The sequence below is a fragment of the Zingiber officinale genome, chromosome 4A (assembly GCF_018446385.1).
Source record: "Zingiber officinale cultivar Zhangliang chromosome 4A, Zo_v1.1, whole genome shotgun sequence".
Taxonomy (NCBI): Eukaryota; Viridiplantae; Streptophyta; class Magnoliopsida; order Zingiberales; family Zingiberaceae; genus Zingiber; species Zingiber officinale.
In genome coordinates, this window is record NC_055992.1 from 82745490 (window position 1) to 82768393 (window position 22904).

General features: G+C 38.0%; 1 protein-coding gene and 1 non-coding gene across 3 annotated transcripts; both read right to left on the bottom strand.

Annotated features, from left to right (window-relative positions):
* Positions 1-1074: 1074 nt before the first annotated feature.
* Positions 1075-5442, bottom strand: LOC121970038 (AT-hook motif nuclear-localized protein 9-like). Of its 2 annotated transcripts, XM_042520441.1 has the most exons (6): positions 4683-5442; positions 4063-4520; positions 3723-3790; positions 3132-3263; positions 1810-1971; positions 1075-1643 (listed from the first exon to the last, which is right to left on the bottom strand). In XM_042520441.1, exons 2-6 carry the CDS (start codon positions 4511-4513, stop codon positions 1413-1415), a joined length of 1044 nt encoding a protein of 347 aa, XP_042376375.1. In that variant the 5' UTR covers positions 4514-4520; positions 4683-5442; the 3' UTR covers positions 1075-1412. The 2 variants fall into 2 exon arrangements, with proteins under 2 accessions (XP_042376375.1, XP_042376374.1); XM_042520440.1 differs by having other exon boundaries at positions 4063-5442.
* Positions 5443-20330: 14888 nt separating this feature from the next.
* Positions 20331-20437, bottom strand: LOC121974005. The gene has a single exon (XR_006109893.1). It is a non-coding gene; the product is annotated as a small nucleolar RNA R71 (small nucleolar RNA).
* Between the last annotated feature and the right edge of the window lie 2467 nt (positions 20438-22904).

Sequence of the window (22904 nt, forward strand, 5' to 3'; positions counted from 1 at the left end):
GTGTGTGCCATGTTGTTCCATGTACTATGTCAACCCACATGATATTGGGATAGTTGGGCCGAAGGGCGTGACCTATTAATTGGAGGAGCGTTAGATCGATGGGGCTAAGCGAGAATGAGCGAAGTATCTGGTTAGCGGGGCTAAGAGGAGAGTTGGATTGGCAGGCCGAGTGGAATGGAGGAGCATCTCATCTTGGAGCAACTAAGTTGAATGGTGGAATGACTCATCTTGGATTAACCTAGCCAAATGATGGATCCTCTCGTTTTGGGATAGTCGAGTAGAGGTGATCCTGTTGATCCATCTTGACTTTGACCTCCATCTCAATATACCTACCTTCTTGTTATGCCTAGAGACTTCTAATAGTCTCTATATCGCGTACTTTGATGTTCCTTATATTACAATCCCTCATATGTCCAATATCATCTTTTTTTAGTCTCTTGCTTGAGTCATTGAGTCTACCCCCGGGGCTATGGTGCCGCGGTAAGATATCTAAGTTGTCACCCAGGCACTTACGGCTTGATCCCTAGTTATGACGTATTTGTAAAAAAATTTCCTCCAAATGAGGCGTGCTACTAAAGGATGCTCAGCTTTTGGGCTGTTCGACGTGCACACTTCTTGATTTACTCAGGTGGCCGATAAGAAAATTTTATAAGGTCGGACCGATCATCTTAGGACTAATCAATGAGGCTAATTAATTTTTTTTTAACTATCCAGTCCCCATTATCCTTGATCATACCAAATCGTCGTCATGAACATATCCAACAAGTACTACATGACTTCATATACATATCAAAACATATGAAGCTCTTGACTTGAACTCTTTGCCGGCCCATTCATCAAAAGTCCCATAATCGATCTTTATCACTAACAGTTTAATTGCACAAACAAGTTGGTCGACGTCGAGCTAAACAAGCCAACCGGTCCCAATGGGGTGGTTAGGTCAATTCGTTAGAACAAGCCAATTGTGTTAACCAAGTCGATCAAGCGTGATAGGTTAGTCGTGCCTGTCGTGTTAGATATGTGGGATGGATTGGGCCAAACTTTTGGATCCACCACGTTGCCTTGCAACCTAACTTAGAGGGGAAAAATATTCATAATTTTTTTTACAATTTTTTTCTAGCAAACAAACAGAGTTTTAAACTTGCAATGTCTTCCTTCAACAGACTTACACCGCCAAACAGACGAACACCACAACACATTAGACAAAAATACATTACTACCTAACGACATAACTGAAAATAAACTTCCCTAAAGTCACTGCAATCCCTGGAACAGAAGGCATGTTAGGATAAGTTGTGACTAAACCAAAACCCTGCATGTCTCAATTTGCCAGTTTACATCTACTTAATGAACATCAAGTCACTGCTTGGTAACCAATATGAACAACAAATTGGCACAACAATTATGATAATCTACCCTCGCATCAAGTCGATATCGATGTGAGCATTCCTCATATCCAACTGCCTTGATCCAGGCCACCCCGCTATGATGGGAGAAGTAAGGTTTGCATTGGGAGGAGCCGCAAATGGTGTAGTTTGCTCATCCCCAAACTGAAGTGCAGCTTCAGGGTGGTTTGTTTTAATGCTAACTTTTGCTTTGTTCTTCGCCTTAAAGCCCGTGTAAATGAAACTTCCAACAATGACCTGTAAAAGGAAGAAATATACATCATGTTCGAGCATAAACATTATGACTTTTTTCCTGTGTAATCTGATTTTTTGATACACAAGAAGCAAATCTAACCATGTTATCACATGGCATTGATACATCGCCTATGTTCATGAAGTATAATTTAAGAGCTCGAGTACAAACCTGTACAGGGGTGGCAGCTTTAAGCACTCCGGCTACGCCACCGCCAATTACCCGACCATCGGGACTGGAAAGGGAGATGCTCAGTCCTCCAGTTCTGCCCCGTGATTCACCATTGTCAGTCGTCATGTATGAACCAGATAAACCAAGAATTTCAAATCGGCCCTGTCCGAACAGAATTAAAATTTCAAAGATTACTTATTAGGTCATACTAAATAATCTAAATTGAGTAGTGGAAACTCATGAATATGCAGAATGAATGAATACAATAATTTTAAAGATATAACACAAACGAATTCATGAGATCTCTTGAGATGGCCAATGAAGCATGGTTGTTAACTTGAGGTGGAAATTAGGACAGGATGAGATCTGAATACTAAATCCTTAGGTTCACTCTTACTTGGTAAGCTTTTATATTATTATTTAGGTCTAGGCCATGAGGTGTATTCCCTATTCTAGGTGGGAGAAACAAGGATAAGCCTCTCGCAAGAGTCAATGTCGTTATACAAACTTAAACCTCTTGACCTTCGGTAAGAAGCTCTCAGGATCTAGCTCACTTGTCGCTAAACCAAGCAACTATTGGTAAATGATAAGATAATCTGTGATAAAAAGTCATTATGAACCTTGCTAATGGCCGGTTGGTAGCTCATAGGTTTCTTAATCTTTGTTTAGCACTCCACTTAACACATGGAAACTAATAAATTCAAAGATAAAGCATCTCATGCAATTAGCATGCTTACAGATCTGACCTGCTAATATTTCCAGTAAAATAAACTCTATTAAAAGGACAGGCTAGTAGAAAATAGTGGAAATACTTTAATAGCCATTAGTTCGTAACAGAATTTTTGCACCTAGAAAATCATAGAATTTCCATTTCTTCGAAAGTAGCAGATTAACTAATTAATCTGATTGATGAATAACCACTGATCAACTGAAGCTGCTTAGGAAGGATATTAGAATTCACAAGTAGTTATTTGCAATTAAATTCTAGTTATACGCCGCTGTTGTCCCTCTTGTGCATGCATTGGGTATCTTCCCTTTAAACTCGCTTCGAGAAATAAAAAGGTTCTGTTAATTGCAAAATCATTCCTTCAGAATGAAGTGATCACTCTGTTGCAACATGAAGTCGTCCAGCACTCAACGTTACCGTATGAAGGTGTTAGTAAGATAAGTCATGTTGCCCAGGGAAGTTTTCACCTACATATTTCCTCAACAACAAAAAAATCCAATTACCACATAATTTGATCATTTTTTTCACTTCGACTTATTGATCAGTTAGTAGAATATGACAACAAAAATCCTGAAAGAAAAATAGGGGTCTGAACCTCATAAGTGGCCACGCCCCCAGATGTTGCAGATTGCCGAAGGGTCACAGAAGACACAACACCGTTTGCTGAGAGGATACAAACAGCTCTTGGTCCCTGTTGTGAAAATGACATAATCTTTGTGGCGATATCCTGCATAGTGTATCATATATGTATCAGATATTATTAGTCTGAAGCAATCTTGGTGCAATATATTTTTGTAAAGTTAGTCAAAGAAGGAAAAAAAGGAAGCACAAAGAGAATCCACTACATGTGCAAATATATGTTACAAGACTCGCCCACGCCGAGGTGTTTTAACAGTGCTTAATTTTCGAAACAAATTGGTTAGGATAGAGATGTCACACCAGCATAAGCAGTGAGACGCCTGTCTGAACAGTAATAAGTTTAACACAGAAGACAAAGTACTCATATGAATTGGATAAACTCAAGAAATAAGAATAAGTTGCATATCAATTTAGAAACAAAAATTGAGATAAAATAAGCCTAACTAGTCAGAGTATGTGTAATCTTTGATAAAATGCTCGAAGGTGTGCAAAAGGGAAGCGATCTAAAGCTCATTCCACGGAACAAACAAGATGGAAAATCGCATACCTCTCCGACTGCAATCGTTATGACATGTGGAGTAAAGCCCATTCCAGCTGAACCAGCAACCCATTCACCTGTTGTAAGAATAGACCGAACTCATAAGTGGCGACAAACAGAGGTAAAAACTGTGAAATTCAACTTTTTTTTAGATCATTAAGATATAATTGCTGTACAGTTCTTATATCAATTAAATAAACGCACGCATGTTCTCAATCTTTTGAACTGCATTTTATATACCATATATACTAGAAAAGCTTAAGATTTTCATAACTTTAACAGTCATAATTCACTGTTGTTGAAGCTTCAAACTTCAGAGAGGAAGGCCAAGTTTAGATCTTTAACCCACCAAACGATGCTAACAATTGCTTCCTTCCAGTGCCCGGGGGCCGTCCTCTCCCTCGCTTCTGCGTTGGAGCGCCAGACTCTGAAGCTGACCTAGATCCGATAGCAAAGCCAGAGGGCGCGGAGGAGGAAATAGGCGACAGTGCTAAGGCTACACTCCCGTCCGGCCCATACTTTCTAGGCCGTCCTCTCTTTCTCTTCACTGGCTCTGCCTGGCTCACACCTTCGCCAAGTCGAACGACACCCTGGGACGAGACCGCAGACGGAGACTCCACCTGAAACGCCGCTGCACCAATGCTGGAGGGAGGGGCGATGAGACTGGTGCCGAGGTTGGATATGGAACGGCCGCCGGGCTGTGCCGTCAGGTGCAATCCAGATTGGGAGCCAGGGATTCCTCTGTGAGCTATGTAGTATGAGGCCGCGCCAGACATCGCCATGGCATCTCTCCCATCCATAAATGAACTGGAAAAAGAAGGAAATCTATAACAAAACACAACTCCGAAGTCGAAATCTCCTGGTTTTAATGGACCGACTCTAGCTCGAAAAACTAGGAGGGATGAAGAAAAGCCGGGCTCATTTCATTTCGTCCTCGTCCGGATCCCAAAAAATCAATAAAAATCTCACCTTTCTCAAAGCTTGTCGCACTTTAATACTGGAAGGGCGAGGGAATGGCAAGAAGGGTACAATTAGAGGCGAGGAGAGAGGCAACTTATAGCTTCCAAAGTTTGCTTCTCTCGGGCGAGTGGCGAGCACCGACCTAATTCTCCTCTCCGGTCTCCGCAATGAGTTTCTAAGAGGCTTCAGAGGAGGAAATTGCGTAATTATGATCCCAATTCAAATCCCTACCTTTCCCTTCTTTTTCGTCTCCCTCACTCTCTCCCAAGTCCCCCCAACTGTTATTTGTGGGCAAATGTTCAAGGGTGATAGAATTGAAGTTGTGAGGCGCAGTAGCAAACGACGGCAGAGGTCAGCTAAGCCATAAGGAGGCCGAGAAAAGCACAGAGCCAGTTAACTCCGATAAACTACGAGGAAGAAAAGCCACTGCTTTTTTTTTAAATTTTTTTTTTAAAAAAATGCTGGTTCTTCTTCTTCTACTACGAAGGCGCGATCCGGAACGAACGAAAGAGAGAAGCGGCGGTGCGGCCACAGCTCCACTCTGCGAGACCGGATCCGACGCAAGGCCACTCGAGCGGGGCTTGGTGTGGAGTTACCGCCGAGAAAGACAGTGACGCTGCGGCACCAGTGCGATGGGCTGGCAAGCTTGGTCGGCTCAGCTTTTGCAGGGCCAAAGCTGAAGCGGAAGCGGAGTGCTTTGGACTTCGTGACGTGCGACCGACCAGCCAGCCACCTTCGCAGTCACGGACGCTGACGAAATCCAAATCGTTCACCCGCATTTTGAAGATGATCAATAGGAAAGAGATTTCACACTTTAGAAAATAAAAAGGGATAATTTTTTTTTATCTCATTCGTATAAAATTATGTTGATGACATTTTTTTTATTCACATTAAAAATATTTTCAAAATTTATTAATAATTTATATAAACACATTAATTAGTGGTCTAAAGTTCGAAACTAAATTACAACTTATTATTAAAAAAAATTCTTATTAATCAATCATGCATTTAAAATTCGAGATTCAGTTGAACGTATTATTAAGAATTTTTCTCATTAATCAATTAGAAATCTAAAGTTTTCTTTAGTCCCACATCTTAGAATTGGTAACACTGTGAACAGAGAAGCTTCTATAAATACCTTAAGTCGGTGATATTAGAAAGCATACTCATATTTTTTAGCTCAGATAAGTATAATATTAAATTAATTTTTTATAAGGATGGATTTCTAGCATTGCTGTGTATGACCCATCTTACCAAATTTATGAGTGACCTTTTGTCTAAGATTAAGTGTAGTATTTGTTCTTATTAGTTTAACATATGATATAAAGAATTAAATTAATTTTTTATAAAGGAGAGTCTGTTACTTGCATATTCTTCTTCCCTATATATATATATATATATATATATTCCTGTTTTACTTACTAATTTTAGTGAAACCCAAAATGAAATTATGTTAATGTCCTTTTTTCTTTTCATACCAAAAATAATTTTAAGGTTTATTAATAATATCTACAAACGCATCAATCAGGGATCTAGAGTTCAACACTCAGCTGCGATGTATTATTAAAAAATTTTCTCATTAATCAATCAGTGATCTAGAGTTCAAGACTCAGCTGCGGCGTATTATTGAGAATTTTTCTCATTAATTAATCAAGAATCTATAGTTCAAGACTCAGTTGCGACGTATTATTGAAATTTTTTTTCATTAATAAATTAGAAATCTAGTGATCCTATCCAAAAACGGGATAATGGAAAGTTGGGGATGTGATTGTTGCGCTGACTGGCCGTAGATCGCGTCCCACTCTGCAAAACAAGCAACGTCAATGCCAAGCCAGGGAAGGGATCCCGGCGTTGGCCCTCCGACACTCAAGTCAATCACCAGAAGTGTAGAAAAAAATGGAGCAACGGTAATGCTAGCACAAACAGTAATCATGCGTACCTCTGCCTGTGATGAACCCCCTTTTATATAGAGCCCTGGTGGGCGATGTGCCCGCGGTCCTCAAGGTATGGACACGTTTACCAATATGTCCTATGAAGGGATTTGTTAGGAAAGTACCTCTGACACCATACCTTAACAGGGTATGTGTATCCCTAAGAAAACAGTAGAAGCTTCCGTCGTACGATTCACCTGTTGACAATGCCTTGTGTCAACGGCACTATCTTCGAGAAGGATACCGAGAGATATGATAATGGTCTCATTGCTTGGCCGAGCGGGGTAGCCGCTCGGCCGGGACTCCTCCTCTCTGTTGATGGTCAGGTCTCGCTGCTTGGTTGAGCGAGGTAGCCGCTCGGCCAGGATTTCTCTGATCTGTTGACCTCAGCTGTTTTCTCCTACAGTGACCGTGTAGTAGCATGCCCCTCCCGTTTGGACAAGTTCTCCAGTCTCCTTAGCGTCCTGCTGCTTCACACTGAGTGTCTGGCTATCTTGTCATATTATTCGAGCTAGACGATTGGCCCACCTGGACACTTATTACCCGACCGACCTCTATAGTCTCTTGCCGATCGACCTTGATTGCCCCGACCAGCCGTTGTAGCTATCCTCTGCTTGGTCACCATAGGTGAGCCTTTTGACACTTTGGCGTTGACCACCTTGATTTTAACCTCCATCTCGGCAGTTGACTCGTGCCGAGCGGGGTCCCCTTTATCGTCGCATCACAAGCTTCCCCCTCAAGTCTAGTCGAAGGAGGCTGCTGTAACACCCACGAAAACTAGTAGTGATACATATGTGAGTATCCTTTGTTTTTGTAGACTAAAAAGGGAGATAGAACCAAAAAGATATAAAAAGAAAAGAGGTGAAGTCAAGGATTGAACCTTGAACCTTTTTATTAAATGGCAACCTTTAGGAGTTATGGAATGACCACTAGGCCATTATGGATTATTGCTGAAAAGGGGATGGAAATTTTAGATAAAGTAAGAATATAGTTAAGAGAAGGAAACAAGAAAATATCAAGTAGCTTTCTTCCTCCTTCTCTTGATTAAGAACAAGCAAAAAGACAATTGTCTTTCTCTTCTTCTCCCTTCCATTTTCGTGGGGATGAAGGAGGAGATAGGATTAGAAGAAATTAAGGGGATGAATGGGGACATATTCTCATTAGGGAATGATATGAATGAGTTAAGGAGAAAGGGAAGGCAAAGTTCATCTTTGTTTCTTCCTCCACTTAGCATAAATAAGAAAGAAAGAAAGAGATTTCATTTTTCTTCTTTCTTTCCTCTTCCTCACCATTGCCGAAACCTAAAGCTCTCCCTCTCCTAATTTCGAAATCCACCTAAGGTCTTTCTTCCTAAGAATACTAATCCACAAGAAGGAGCCTTCAAGATCTACCCTTTCCAAGCAAGAGAAGAAAAAGGGAGTGCTAGAAGGAGAAGCTCTCTTCTTCCTCCTCACAAAGGGTACCATTTTCATTAGGAACCACAAGCGAAAGGAAGTGAGTATTCCCTCACCTGTGGTACAAGTAGCTCATGATTTTTCCATAGATTTAAATGGCTTAAAAACCTAGGAAGTTTTCTTACAACTTTCGGCCATGACAAGTTTAAAAGCCTAGGAAAGTTTAAATTCAAATCTAACATGTTTATGATTTTTCAAATGACATGATATGAATATTTCCTTGGTGTTTCATGTTTGTATGTTACTTGGAATTAGATGAACCCCACCTTAGGGTTTCAGCCATGCCAAGTTTAAAAGCTTAGGAAAGTTTAAACTCAAATCTAGCATATTTATGATTTTTCTAATGACATGATATGAATATTTCCTTGGTGTTTTATGTTTGTATGTTACTTGGAATTAGATGAACCCCACCTTAGGGTTTCGGCCATGCCAAGTTTAAAAGTCTAGGAAAGTTTAAACTCAAATCTAACATGTTTATGATTTTTCTAATGACATGATATGAATATTTCCTTGGTGTTTCATGTTTGTATGTTACTTGGAATTAGATGAACCCCACCTTAGGGTTTCGGCCATGACAAGTTTAAAAAGCCTAGAAAAATTTAAACACAAATCCAACTTACTCATGATCTTCTTCATGATATGGTAGAAAGATAAATTGATGTACTTATGATTTTATGTTGGTTAGAACTAGGTATTCATGCTTAGAACTTTCGGCCAAGTTAGGATTAAAATGGCTAGACAAGCTTAAACTCAACCCTAACATGCTCATGTTTTTCCCTATGATATGATATGAAGATAACATGATATGCTTATGCTTGTCTTTGGTTTAGAACTTAATTTCACACTTCATGACTTTCGGCCACATCTTGGTTTGTAGACCTAGGAAGCTTAGAACCTAAACAAAAAATGCTCATGATGTTCCTTATGATAAATAATATGGAATTGGTTTAGGGTTCACATGTTTATATGTTATTTGTAACCTAGGTTTATGCCTTGTATATTTCGGCCACAACATGTTTGTAGACCTAGGAAGCTTAGAACCTAAACCAAAAATGCTCATGATGTTCCTTATGATAAATAATATGGAATTGGTTTTGGGTTCACATGTTTATATGCTATTTGTAACCTAGGTTTAGACCTTGTATGTTTCGGCCACAACATGTTTGTAGACCTAGGAAGCTTAGAACCTAAACTAAAAATGCTCATGATGTTCCTTATGATAAATGATATGAAATTGGTTTAGGGTTCATATGCTTGTATGTTGCTTTCAACCTAGGTGATTCCTTACATGGTTCGACCACCTATGATAGGTTGATGATTGAGACCCAATTATGACTCTTTATGTGCTTCACATGCCATGATATGAATTAGGAGATGTTAACTTATGTTCCCATGATATGATATATGTTCATCTATGTACGCTTATGAATCATGCATTTAAAATGTCTCCTATGATGTGCTATATGCTCAAGCACGTATGTTTATGATATGCTATGTGAAAGACCTAAGAGTTGCTTCCCTACTTGTTGGGACTAAGAGCACTCTTTATGATATGCTAAGTGAAAGGCTTAAGAGTTGCTTCCCTATCAAGTGGGATTAAGAGCACTCTTCATGCTAAGTTAAGTTATGAATGACATGAACATGATGAATAATGAATGACATGAGCATTATATGCTATGAATGACATGAACATGATATACTATGCTTATATAACATGTTATTTTACTTTGTATGAATTGTACCAAGGGTGGGCTCCATAAGCGCCCCTAGACCGACGGACTATGAACGAGTCTAGTAAAGGGATGAACTCCTTAGTACGCCCCTAGGTCGACGGACTATGAACGGACCTAGATCCCTAGTAGGTTCGGGGCTAGATACCCTGTCCTAGGGATCGCGCGCATTTATGTATGTATGTGGTACAAGCCGGGCCCTCATGATGATATTATGTTCAAGTATTATATGATATGTTTTTTTTTAAAAGCATCTTGCACATGATATTACTCATGTTTTAAAGGACATTTTTCCTTGCATACATGATTATGTTATGGTGTGATATGATATGATGTTCTTTATGCTATGATGTGATGTTCTTTATGCTATGATATGTCATGATGCTTACTTTTACGTTATGATATGATATGATATGATGCCTTCAATTGTGTTATGACATGATATGACATGATGTTTCTTTTATGATATGACATGACATGATGTTCTTTTCTGCTATGATATGGTATGATATAATGTTCTCTCTTATGCTATGTAAAAATGTGATATGATACTCTCGCATGATATGTTGGTTAGATGCTCATGTGTCCATGCTATATGTTATATGATTTTGCTATGACATGTTTTATTTGTGAGTAGGAAAGAATCTCACTAAGCCTTGTGTGCTTATAGTTATTTTCCTTGTACCACAGATAAAGGTAAAGGATGGATAAACTAAAGGAGCAGCAGGAGGGGCAGGAGATGTGTGTGGTGATGACTTGGCTAAGAAAGGAAGACCTGCTTACGTTGATTTAGAATTGATATGAACTTTGCTTAATTTATGTTGATGTCTTGCATGATCACTTTACTTATACTTATGTTAGAAATGGATATTATGACTCTCTCTAAGTTCATAACTATGCTAAGCATGCTCGTATGATTAGTTGTGTTTTAAATGGAAAAAAAAATAATTACTTCTGTTGTTTTCTTTTTCTTTTCATGAAATTCATGTACGTATGTATGTAGAAAGTAACCTCGCCTCTACTAGCAGGAGGGGCGGGCGTTACAACTGCAAGTCTGACTGACTGGACCAGTAGAGTCTTTGGTGGCTTCCATGTTTGATCGAACCAGATGCGCTCCCAAGTTTCTGTTCGGAACAAAAGTTTACACAGTTCGACTTTGTTTCGCCAGGCTTGATTTATAGTTGCTACCCGGATCATACCTATAAAGGTAGATAGTGAATCAGCCGTTCGACGGTGTGATAACCCACTCTCTGTGCTGATCGGGACAATGGGTGACAACACTTGGTGAAAATTTTATTTTCCTTGTGCTCCCTCGGATGAGTGCCCTTTTATAGCTGACATCATCTAAATTTCTTGAAGACCATACAAATCTCTGATCATTATGGCAGAGCACTCGACCATACCTTTTAATCAAACCTCATTATTGCCTTCCACTAGTTGAACGTCACGTACCCCACTTTATGCTGTCGCACGTTTGACGTGACAGGCAGATATCCGCTCGCGATGTGACAGACGCCTTTTCAAATTTTATGCCCAAATCTTCTCCTATTTTTTACCCTGGATCGGACGACTCAGGGTGATCGGCTACGAGGTTTATAAACCTCGCCTGTGTCGTCGATTTCTTCACTCTGTGTGGCTTCGTCTTCGAGCTTTCTGCGACCTTTCACCCTTTCTTCTTCTCTGGCGATCTTTTCTGTAAGCTTTTTTACTTTTTTTCTTATCTGAATCTATTAGCTGCTCCTTCTTGCACCGTTTTTTCTCGATGGCTAGTTCTTCGCAAAACCCCCCCCGGTCCATCTCCCTGAACTCTGGTATACTTCCACCGAGTCCAGGTTCAATGGGGACGATATCGAAAGTCTAAAATCTGCCTACTAATTTCCACCCGACTTCTAAGTTGCTATTCCTTCTGCGTACGACTGGGCACATGAATCACTTACGGGTTTTTTCTATATTTTTTTTAAGGACCAGTTTACCGCCAACCTGTGGTTCCCTGTTCATCCGTTCTTTTCCATTGTTTGTAAATATTTTCATATTTCCCTTAACCAGTTAGTTCAGAACTCCTTTAGATTGTTATGCGGGGTCATAGTCTTGTTCCGTCTGCACGACATTCCTTTGACTCCTCAACTCCTGGTGTTGTTGGGCTCCTCATGATTGGGGCCCCTTTGGGGGTTGATGGCTGCTTAATGGTCGCTGCTAGGGTACTACTAGGGGGCTTAGCAGGCACCTCCTTTCTTTTGGACGCTTGAGCTTCTTCCACATTTATGTATTCTGTGGCTTTCTTGAGTAGGTGATCGAAGTCCCTCAGCGACTTCCGGATGAGCAATTAGAAGAACTCTCCTTCGGTAAGCCCTTGGGTGAAGACATTCACCAATACTTCTGAGGAGACCGTTGGAATATCCATGGCCACCTGGTTGAAGCACTGTATGTAGGCTCTCAATGCTTTCCTGGGCCCTTGCTTCAAGGAGAACACATTGACGCTTGTCTTCTGGTGGCGGCGACTACTGGCGAAGTGGTGAAGGAACGTCGCTCAGAAGTCCTTGAAGTTGTGAATAGATCCATTTGGCAATCTCTTGAACCAATGCTATGCTGATCCAAAGAGGGTGGTGAGGAAGACCCGACACTTCACCCCGTCAGTGTACTGATGAAGTGTGGCCACATTGTCGAACTTGGCCAAGTGGTCGTCTGGATCGGTAGTTCCGTTGTATTCCCCAATCGTTAGCGGGGTGTAGTGCTTGGGCAGAAGGTCATCCAGAATCCCCTATGAGAATTGTTGATTGATTCGCTCGAGCGAATCATCGTCCCTTGGTGCTTTCCCCTTTTGTGTGTCCCGAATGGGTGCGTCGTCCGAGGAAGATCCCCGGTCCTTGTCCGCTCAGCCCCATTCCTCTAATGGAGTCCAAAGCAGCGCTCAATGGAAAGGGATCGACACATTGGGTGCCTCCCCATATGTGCCGCTTAGCTTCTTGTTTTATCCCCGAGTGGATGCACACTCCACTCGATCTCCATATTCTGCTTGGTGACTGGTCGCTGATGACGCGGGCTCATGTGCTTGGCGCTCAGCCAGCGCTTGTTGTTGTTATTTCTCTACTATCCTTGCCGCTTGGGCTTGTATAAGCATGTCGAGCTCCTCCTTTGTCACCGTTATCGTGGTGAATCGTCCAACATCCTCCATCTTCTCATTTCGGATGTTGGCTATGTTCCCACAGATGATTCCAAAATGATACTGTCCGAAAATGGGAAGGTGGAAAGCCGGGGATGTGGCTACTGCGCGACTGGTTGTAGACTGTGTCCCGCTATGCAAAATAAGAAATGTCAGTGTCGAGCCAGGAGAAGCTTCCACCGTACGATCCGTCTGTCGACCATGTCTCGTGTTAGTGACACTATCTCTGAAAGAATATTGAGAGATATGATAATGATCTCGCTATTTGGCCGAGCGGGGTAGCTGCTCAGCCAAGACTGCTCCTCTCCTTTGATGGTCAGGTCCTGCTGCTTGGCTGAGCGGGGTAGCCACTCGGCTGAGATTCCTCAGATCTGTCGACCTCAGATGCTTTTCCCTGCGGTGACCGTATAGTAGTATGCCCCTCCTGTTCAGACAAACTCTCTGGTCTCTTTAGCGTCTTGTTGCTCCATACTGAGTGTTTGGATGTCTTGCCGTATTATCCAAGCTAGACGGTTGGCCCGCCCGGACACTTATTACCCGACCGCCCTTTGTAGTCTCTTGCCGATCGGACCCTGATTGCCCCGACCAGCCGTTGTAGCCGTCCTTCGCTTGGCCACCGTAGGCGAGCCTTTTGACACCTTGGCATTGACCACCTTGACTTTGCCCTCCACCTCAACAGTTGACCTGTGTCGAGCGTGGCCTCTTTTATCGCCGCATCATCTAGAGTTCTCTTTAGTCCCACATCTTAGAATTAGTAACACTTTGAGTAGAGAAATTTCTATAAATAATACCTTGGGACGACGATGTTAGAAAACATACTTTTCTTGATTTTTGACTAAGATCAAATATGATATTAAATTAATTACTACAGCTTATTGTTGGATTCTCGATCTTGGCGGCCTTTTAGCTAAGATTAAGTATAATATCTATTGCTATCAGAATTAAATTATTTTTTTTACGAAGGAGAGTGTATTATCCGCACGTGTTCATATATTATATTATACACGGAGTCTTCTCCACTAAAAAATATAAAACTAGAGGCAATACTTAAAAATTAAAATTATTTTCTATAAGTCAATTTTTTTCTTCCCTCATCATTTTTCTTAGATCAAATCTCTCCTCCCTTATTATCCCACCTAGTATAAGGGGTCTAGCTTACGTACGTGTGTCCACGATATCTAGTATATATATAATTAAATGTTCAAATTTTGTGTTATTAATTTGAAAATAAATAATTTTTTCTACTGAATACATTTTAAACACAACACGTTAAAAAGTCGAATTTAAATTAATTCAAATAATTAATTTAATTAAAATTATTATAATATAATTTTTTTTTGATAAGTTTGCTATATATATATATATATATATATATTCAAAATATAAATCGTGAATAAAATAAAGGATATCCTTTAATTTTTATCAAGAAATATGTATATAATGATATTTTTTGAATTATTTTTTTTTCAAATAACCTTTTCTTTTAATAAAAAAAGAATTTTTTATTCAAATTTCTTTTTTCTTATATAAAAAATCATTGCATTTCAAGTATTTTATCATGATGCTCTCAAATTAATATAATCTTCAGTGACAAGCCGGCCAATCTAATATGCATTTTTTAATTTCTTTTTCTCCGAATTTTTACACGGATAAAAGCAATACATTTAGCGTTATATGAAATAGATTTAGTAAATTAAAAAAATAATATTCATATTATATTACTCTATTCATATCATACCGTTTAGAATCAGAAGTCAATCTCCTTAATATTTAAAATGACACATAAAATAAAATTACTTATACTTTTCTAATCAAATGGTGACACCCTAAAATAAAACCAGGTGCAATTATATAACAAAATGTGATTCATTCGCCGAGTGTGTCTGTCAATTCTGTTCCTAAATTAATACTAAAGAGATAAATTATTGATGACTACTAATCATTAATATAAGTGGTAAGGTATGAGAGGGAGTTATATTTAGACATGTCAAGTTTTAATCTCAAGATTTCATATGATAATATCCTATATTTTAATCATCGCATCACCCCGAGGAAGAAAAAACAAGGTGCAATTATGCCAATAGTTGACTTCAATCAAATGATTTTAATATATTTGATAAAAGATTTAAATTAGAATAATATTGTATTTGTTGATAAAATTTATTGAGTATGTAGGTATTTGGTAAGTTATTGCAAGTTAATAGGTAGAAAATACTAAATAGGTAAAGGTTGATTAGATATATTTAGTAAAAGATTAGGTTCGAGTGTTGCTAAAGAATAAATTCAAATAGGTACTGAATATTTGACACTTAGAAAAGTCTAAGTTTTATTTGACTCTAAGTCTAAGTAAGTTAAAAGTGTCGGGATATTTAACAATTTAAAAGGTATTGATAAGCTCTAATATTACTCGTAAGATCGTGGAGAGGATAGAGGGGTAAACACTCAATCAAACTTTCCTTGTAGTAGAATAATAATAATAACAATATGTAAAATTATTATAATTAATTTAAAAATAAAGAAAGATTTCCTTCTTAATAAGAAACTAAGAGTGGTCAAATCTTTCTTGTGTTAGAACTTAAATTTTACTAAGCCGTGTTGAATTTAAAAACATACAGGAACTTGAATATAAGAAAATAAAAATAAAAGATCTAGTTACATCAAAAATCATGATAGAAAATAAATACAGAAACTAAAAAAATTTACGAATAACTTGAATACAATGGAATTATCATTTTTCTTTATGGAGTACTACTCTTGATCCGACGATCCATGCAGAAGAAAAAGGAGAATATGGGACACTACAAAAATAAAAAGTTTTATCGACGGAAATTTCTATCGTAATTCCATCAATATAAGGATTTAGTGATGGAATTATGTTAGAAAATATTTTATCGGAGGATAATTCGTCAGAAAATTCTTTACCGATGGAAAATAAACTCCGTCGGTGATTACCGATGAAAAATTATTTCCGTAGCAAATATCACTGACGGAATAATAGATTCCATCAGAATATTTATAAAAGACTTATTGACGAAATCACCTATTCTGCCGGTAAAGTCCTTCGATATTTACTGACGAAATCACCTACTCTGTCGGTAAAATCTTTCGATATTTATCAAGAGAATACTTATTCCGTCGATATTACAAAAAAAAAAAAAAGAACCCAGCATACCAAAATTAATTAGGTTCTATCCTATTTACAATTTTTATATACAAATAAAACATCACAAATGATGGCATTTACAATCCATACAAACATATTTCACATTCATCCATACATTCATATTTCACAATCAACAATCAATACATCAAACACATTTTTACAATACAAATACATTTCACAATCCATAGTAGAAACAAACAATATCTAAACATAATCCGATAATTGAATATCCATACAAACAATCTAATAGAAAAAACTACACTATCCATAATCCATAATCCATTATCCGAATAGTACATCCATTTATAAAATAGAAATAGAAAATCTCCTGCAGTCAAATACGATAGATTTATATCATATTTATGTATAAATAAAAATGTTGCATATATATATAATCAAATTTAATACCTGGATAAAAGAAAGAAGTAAATGATGATCGACAATGTGATTAAGCTTAGACTCCTGAAACATATAGTAATACAATGTTTATAAATTAGCTAATTTCTGTATGATAAATATATTTTACATGATTTATGTATTATAAAAAATTAGGTTTTAGTTGAATAAACCTCAGAAAAAATTAATCAACAGGATCTGATGGATCATGATTCTCTTGTGAATCAAAATCAAGGAGCAAATTAGCTATGAACCATCATATATGAGCCATGAGAGCATCATGATGCTCACGTCACTTTTTATCCTCATCAGCTCTCCTCTGCGTCTCAACATCCATTCACTGGTCCATCTTATTATCCATTGAGGTAATTTGAGTGCGCGGTTCTTGATTTTCCTGTCTTAAAGACTACATCTCAAAAGAAGAGGAAGAGGATCCATCATGACCCCTAGGAGTCCTCAAATGATTAAATGCGACTTTGGCCTGGGAGCCAAGGCTGTAGAGGGTGGAGTTTTTTATCCATCCACCAACAATATCATAATAAATCTCATTTAGTGTCTCGGTGGATAGAGACTGTGACTCCCCCCTCTGCTGGTGGCTGAGATGCCTGAGCCACTCTATTTGTTATTTAATCTTGTTTGAAAAAATATAATATGAATATTATTAAATTTGATCACAATTATTAAAAGTAAATCAAGATAGACACAATTAAATATAATAAATAAATAATCTTATGTGTATGGCCTTAGATCTAGTATTGACAAATGTGACATCTTTCTTCTTATGGGTCTTAAGAAAGACCTCCATACAAGTAGGTTGGAGGGCTAGGTCATGTTCCAGCATACATAAATAATTAGGTGCAAAATTATACAAATTTAATAATAAATACAAAATTTGCTTATTTAACTTTAAATTAAACTCATCAGATCCATGACATGCTCAATAATAGATTTGGAACTTGATGTATATTGAGCTGTTCCAGTGCTTGAGCCACCTGACTCTGTATTTTTATTTTCTCTAGCCTTTTCAGCATTTGCTTATACCTTTCTGCAGTCTAAGTAGCCATCCATTCACTCTAAATCTCGGCTGATACATACGCCGGTCTGGTACCCTTCTTTCTCATAGAATAAAGAAGGTCTCTGTATAGTTTGCAATAATAGTTATTCTAAGTATCTTTAAATTGTTGCTCTTGACATTCCTCCCATGTATGTCTTTTCTACAATTATAAGTTGAATTAAGTTATAGTGTTGATGTGCATAGATTATATATGTTATTTTATATTGTTTAATACACATCTTGTTGTATTTATTGCCTATGATCTATGCTTTTGCACCCTTAATAATGTTAATTTTAGCATAATCACTATTTTATGTCTAGAGATATGCTCGATGCTTGTTTCCATTTTTAGGAGCATTTTGGAGCTACAAAGGATTCAAAAGACATAAAAGAAGACTTCCAGTGCCAAATTGGACTTGGCCATACCTTGAGGCGTAGTTAGGAGAAGCTCTAGAAGGTGGTCATGCTAAATGGCACGACCAAGGAATCAGCAAAGTCACTGATCATGTCAAATGACATGGTCAGGAAGAAGAATCAACACTAGACAAGAGACGGTTGTATCTTAGAGCATGGCCAAGAGCCAACCCGTATAGTTTTCCAAAGCTGAAATAGACACAGCCATGCCCAGAGGCACGACCATGTCTCCACAAAGTCAGAGAATGTAGTTTTGAAGAAATACTTGTGCCAAATAGCATGCCCCAGAAGATGAAATAGAGCAGCCTCTGCTCTGGCCGTATCAATAAGCACAACCAAGAAGCCAGAGGTAGCTTTGGTCGTGCTTGATGGCATGTTCAAGCTATCTGTCCAGAGCTAATTTGGCTATGGCCATGCCAAATGGCACGGCCAGACGCCAGAGGCAGGTTTAGGCCATGCCAAGAGGCATGACCACCCCGTGTCTCACTTCTATATAAAGAGCACTTCATCTCCTTTGAAGGGGGAGGAAGATCCACGATGGGAGGAGATCCTCTAGGTCAAATCCTTATATTTGAAGACGTCATCTGGGTGATTCGAGGGTGTTCTACTACTCCATCCTCATCGGCACTCCAAGATCTACATCCAAGGGCTTCACTTGACATCAAAGGATAAGTTTCTTCTCCTCTTCTTTAGGGTTCTTGAAGTTCCTATGGGTTTGAGTGGTTGGATTGTAGTTCTTCCAATTATGGAGTATATTTATATTATTCTAGGATGTAGAAAGTAATTGTAATGTGTGGATGTTGTAAACTCTATTGAATTGTTAATTTTCTTATTTGATGAAGCTTGTATGACACTTATTCTGTTTAATGAAATGCTTGCAAGTAGACTTTCTCTATAAACATGAATTTATCTATCTAGATTGCATTTCTATATGCATAGATCTAATTTCTGAGCAAGATATTATTGTGTGTCTATATCTGAGCATGAACCTAAATTTTCATTAAATAGATGCATAAATTGTGTCATCTTTTGAGTGTACATTCTAATATAGCTTGACATGGCTTTAGGATGCTTCTTTAACGTTGGGTATCTAAGGTAATTATCCTTCTATATGGAACGTAACCTCCTAAGGGAGAGTAATTCTGTGTATGGATGAGTCTATCACTTGACCTAATGGGCTTTCCCTAATCATATGCTACGCAAGTGACCTACGTAATCTAGAGACGTACACCTGGGGAGGCCTTGTGAAAGGAGGTACTCTACTGAAAACCCAGCTCTCTAAATTACTTCTTCACTTGATGGCATACTTGGTTACTAGCAGGGGAAGTACTCTGATACACCATCGTTGGGTGATTTTCGATAGTAATTTAGACTGTCCTATAAACATATAAGTGGAGAACTAGGAATAAGTGAATTCGTAACACAACATTCACCATTACAATGAAACCAACGACCTAGAACATCTTCTGAATTAAGGATTTCCTCAGTTATCTTTCTTTTATTTTCACTTCTTAGACAAAACCTCAAATCAAATGATTATCGATTCTGTCTAGCTAAATTCAAAGTGTAAAACTAATTAGCATTTAATCCTCAATTCTCATGAGATCGACTTATATACTTGACGACGTCTGTGTACTTGCTAGTTCACATCAAGTTTTTGGTCCCGTTACCAAAGACCGAGTGCTTTAAATCTAGTTAGTTTACATTAAAATTTGTCTAGATAATTCTTTAAATTATTTAATTCTTTAACTCTCATATTCTTTATTTTTTATCTTTCATTACTGCATTTCTATTTCTATATTTTCAATTCTGTAATTTGTCTCCTATATATATATATATAAAAGAAACAATAAAATTCAAGTCTTTCTCTTGTTTGTGTATGTGAAGAAATATTGCAAGTCTTTTGCCTATTGATCCTAAGATTGACTGGACATATCATCAAAGGTTAAATTTGCAAAAGAGTCAATAAGAGCAAGAACAAAGAAATATGGCGAACAAACCTTTGAAGGAATATGCCACACCATATGAAAAGGGCCAAGATTCAGTATATCTAGACCTACAGTTGAAGCCAATCACTTTGAATTAAAGTTGACCTTTATTTCCATGGTTCAACAACATCAATATGGCGGTGGTCTGATGGAGGATCCTAATTATCATCTTGAAAACTTTAATGAATTATATAGCATGATGCATATTCATGGAGTTCCCCCAGAGGCCATCAGATTATTACTATTTGAGTTTTCTTTGAGAGATCGAGTAAAAACTTGGCTAAATTCCTTGCCTCCAAATAGTATCACTTCTTGGACTCAATGAGCAGATCTTCCTAGAGAAATTCTTTCCACCAAGTAAGATAGCACACCTCCGCAACCTTATTGCAAGCGTTAAGCAAACAAACATTGAATCTTTTCTGAAGAATGGGATAGATTTAAGGGAATGCTGAGAGACTGCCCACATCATGGTCTAGAAAAGTGGCTTGTGATCCACACATTTTACAATGGTATCAATTATCAAACAAAGGTTTCCTTAGATTCTATTGTTGATAGAGCATTAATGAACAAAGAACTTAATAAGGTGAAAGAAATTATTGAGAGTGTAGCTCAGAATCACCATCAATGGGATTTAGAATGAAGTGCAGGAGCAATCAAAATACTGAGAAAATATAATGTGGATGCTTTTGATTTAATAACTGCAAAGCTTTATTCGCTATCAAAACAATTTGAGAATATGAATGCACGCCTAGTAAATGCAATTTCTTTATCCTACGAAGTATGTGGAGCTTCTGAACACATGAAAGATTTTTTCCCTCTTGGAGCTATCAATTTGCAAATATCTCAAGTGGAACATGTTAGGACCCTTAGCGACCAGCTAGAGGGGGGGGGGGGGGGGGGAATAGCCAGACAAAAAAAAAAAAGATCTTTCTCAAACTTGTAACTTAATTAAAACACTTGCATAAATATAGAAATAATAATAAACTAAAAAGATGAGACTTAACAGATTTACTTGGTTACAACCAGGGAGGTTGTTAATCTAAGGCATATGAAAAAGCGCACTAAAAATCTCCTCTAGGCGGAGAAGCCTCTTATAGCAATAAACTCACAGAATCAGAAAGCTAAACTCAGACAAACTCAAGAACAAGTGTTGTTACTTTGTAATTCTTGTTCTTTTTAGCTTCTGGGAGCAGGGTTGCTTATATAGCCCTGCTCAGGGCGTCTGAAAGGGTTCCAAGCACCTAAAATGGGATAAAATTTTATCCCTGATGCAATGTTTAAACGTCACTTCAAATTCGCTAAAATTCGGGTTTCGGGCGCCCCTAGACTAGTCCGGGCACCTCCAGCCATGGCGCCCCCAGTCTGGGCGGCCCGAACTGGTCCGGGCACCCCTCCAGGTCTGGGCACCCGGGGCCAAAAATAAGCCCTTTGCTGATTTTTGGTCCCGACCTCCTTCTTTGGTTCCACTCGCATCGGTCCGGGTCTTCCGCTCCGGCTATGCTCACTTGGATGATTTCGGGCATCTGAAATAGGGGTCACTTGAACCCAACTTCTTGCCTTCTCCTCGAGCAAGCTTCCGCTCTGACTTCTCATCCCTCAGAATCATCACGTGCTTCCTTCTCGTCTGCTAGCGTACTCTTCCATAACTTTTCGTCCCTCGGACAATTGCGTCTTTTGCTCCTCGAGCAATCTTTCACTCTGGTTTCTCGTCTCTTAGAAATACCACACGCTCCCTTCTTATCTGCCAGTGTACTCTTCCACAACAACTCATCCCTCAGACACACCGAGCCCGTCGGCTCTCTCCCGTGCCGTACTTCTTGCTAGATGCGTCTTTTGCTCGACGTCCTATGCTCCTAAGTTTCTACATACTTAGACACAGAATTAAACATAAAAGAACCTAACTTAACTTGTTTGATCACATCAAAACTACCTTGGGGTACTAATAATCTCCCTCTTTTTGATGTGAGCAACCCAAGTTAAGTTAGGATAAACTAACATAAAGTAAAAGCAATAAATTTTATAATAAAGTGTAAAAATTGAAAAAGTTTAAACTACCTCCCCCTAGATATAATCTTCACTTCTCCCCCTTTGATCACATAAAAAATGGGGTACCTAAAAAAAATCTTACAGTAACTTTAAGAAAGTTTTTAGTTTTAAAAAAACTCTGGTTTTCCAATAATTTTGAAAACGTATCAAGTTTTTGAAAACTTTGAAAAAATTTAAAAATAATTTTGATATCACTTAAAAAATTTGCAACGTAAATAATCTTAGAAACTTTAAGTTTTAAAAAAAAATTCTAAGTAAAAAAAATGTTTGAGTAAATATTTAAAGCATTAATTACAATTAAATATTTTATTAGTTAGTCAATTAAATATTTTATTTCATTAATTGACTTCCAGGCTGTAGCAAAGCACTATGTTTTCTTGGTTATTAGAGCAACAACCACTTTCTAGACAAAGCCTCTTAAGGAAATCAAACATTTAATCTATTATCTGAAAGTCCTAACTTTAAAGTTTCAATCCAAGAATGATTTTGAAACCCAATATAAGTTCCTTCCAACTGGGTTGATTAAAAATCTTTTAGGAATATATTTCTTAAAATTTTTCCTAATTTTTCCCTTGTGGTAATTAAGGTACCAATTTAGAGCATTAAATTTTTCTAATACTTGTATTATATGAGCATGCATGATTTTTCAGGTTATTTATTTCTTTTTGCAAATTATCATTTTCCAATTTTATTTTGTCAAATTCTTCTAATGGACAAGATTTGGCTAGAATTAATTTTAACTCTTTTGTTTCTTTTTTCTAGCTTACAACAATCCTTTGACAATAATTTAACAAACTTGAATAATTTATCAGGAGGCAGAGATTGTACCTGACTTACCTTGTCGATCCCATTGTCCGTAGCTCCCCCTGAACTATTGCTTTCTTTCGATTCCACT

What these genes read in the sequence shown, in the direction of transcription:
- LOC121970038 (XM_042520441.1), bottom strand. Translation starts at nt 4,513, where the DNA reads ATGGATGGGAGAGATGCCATGGCGATGTCTGGCGCGGCCTCATACTAC. An exon ending in GCAATTGTTAGCATCGTTTG is followed by an intron (nt 3,791 to 4,062) that starts GTGGGTTAAAGA and finishes TTCTTACAACAG; the next exon opens with GTGAATGGGTTGCTGGTTCA. An exon ending in TAACGATTGCAGTCGGAGAG is followed by an intron (nt 3,264 to 3,722) that starts GTATGCGATTTT and finishes TACACTATGCAG; the next exon opens with GATATCGCCACAAAGATTAT.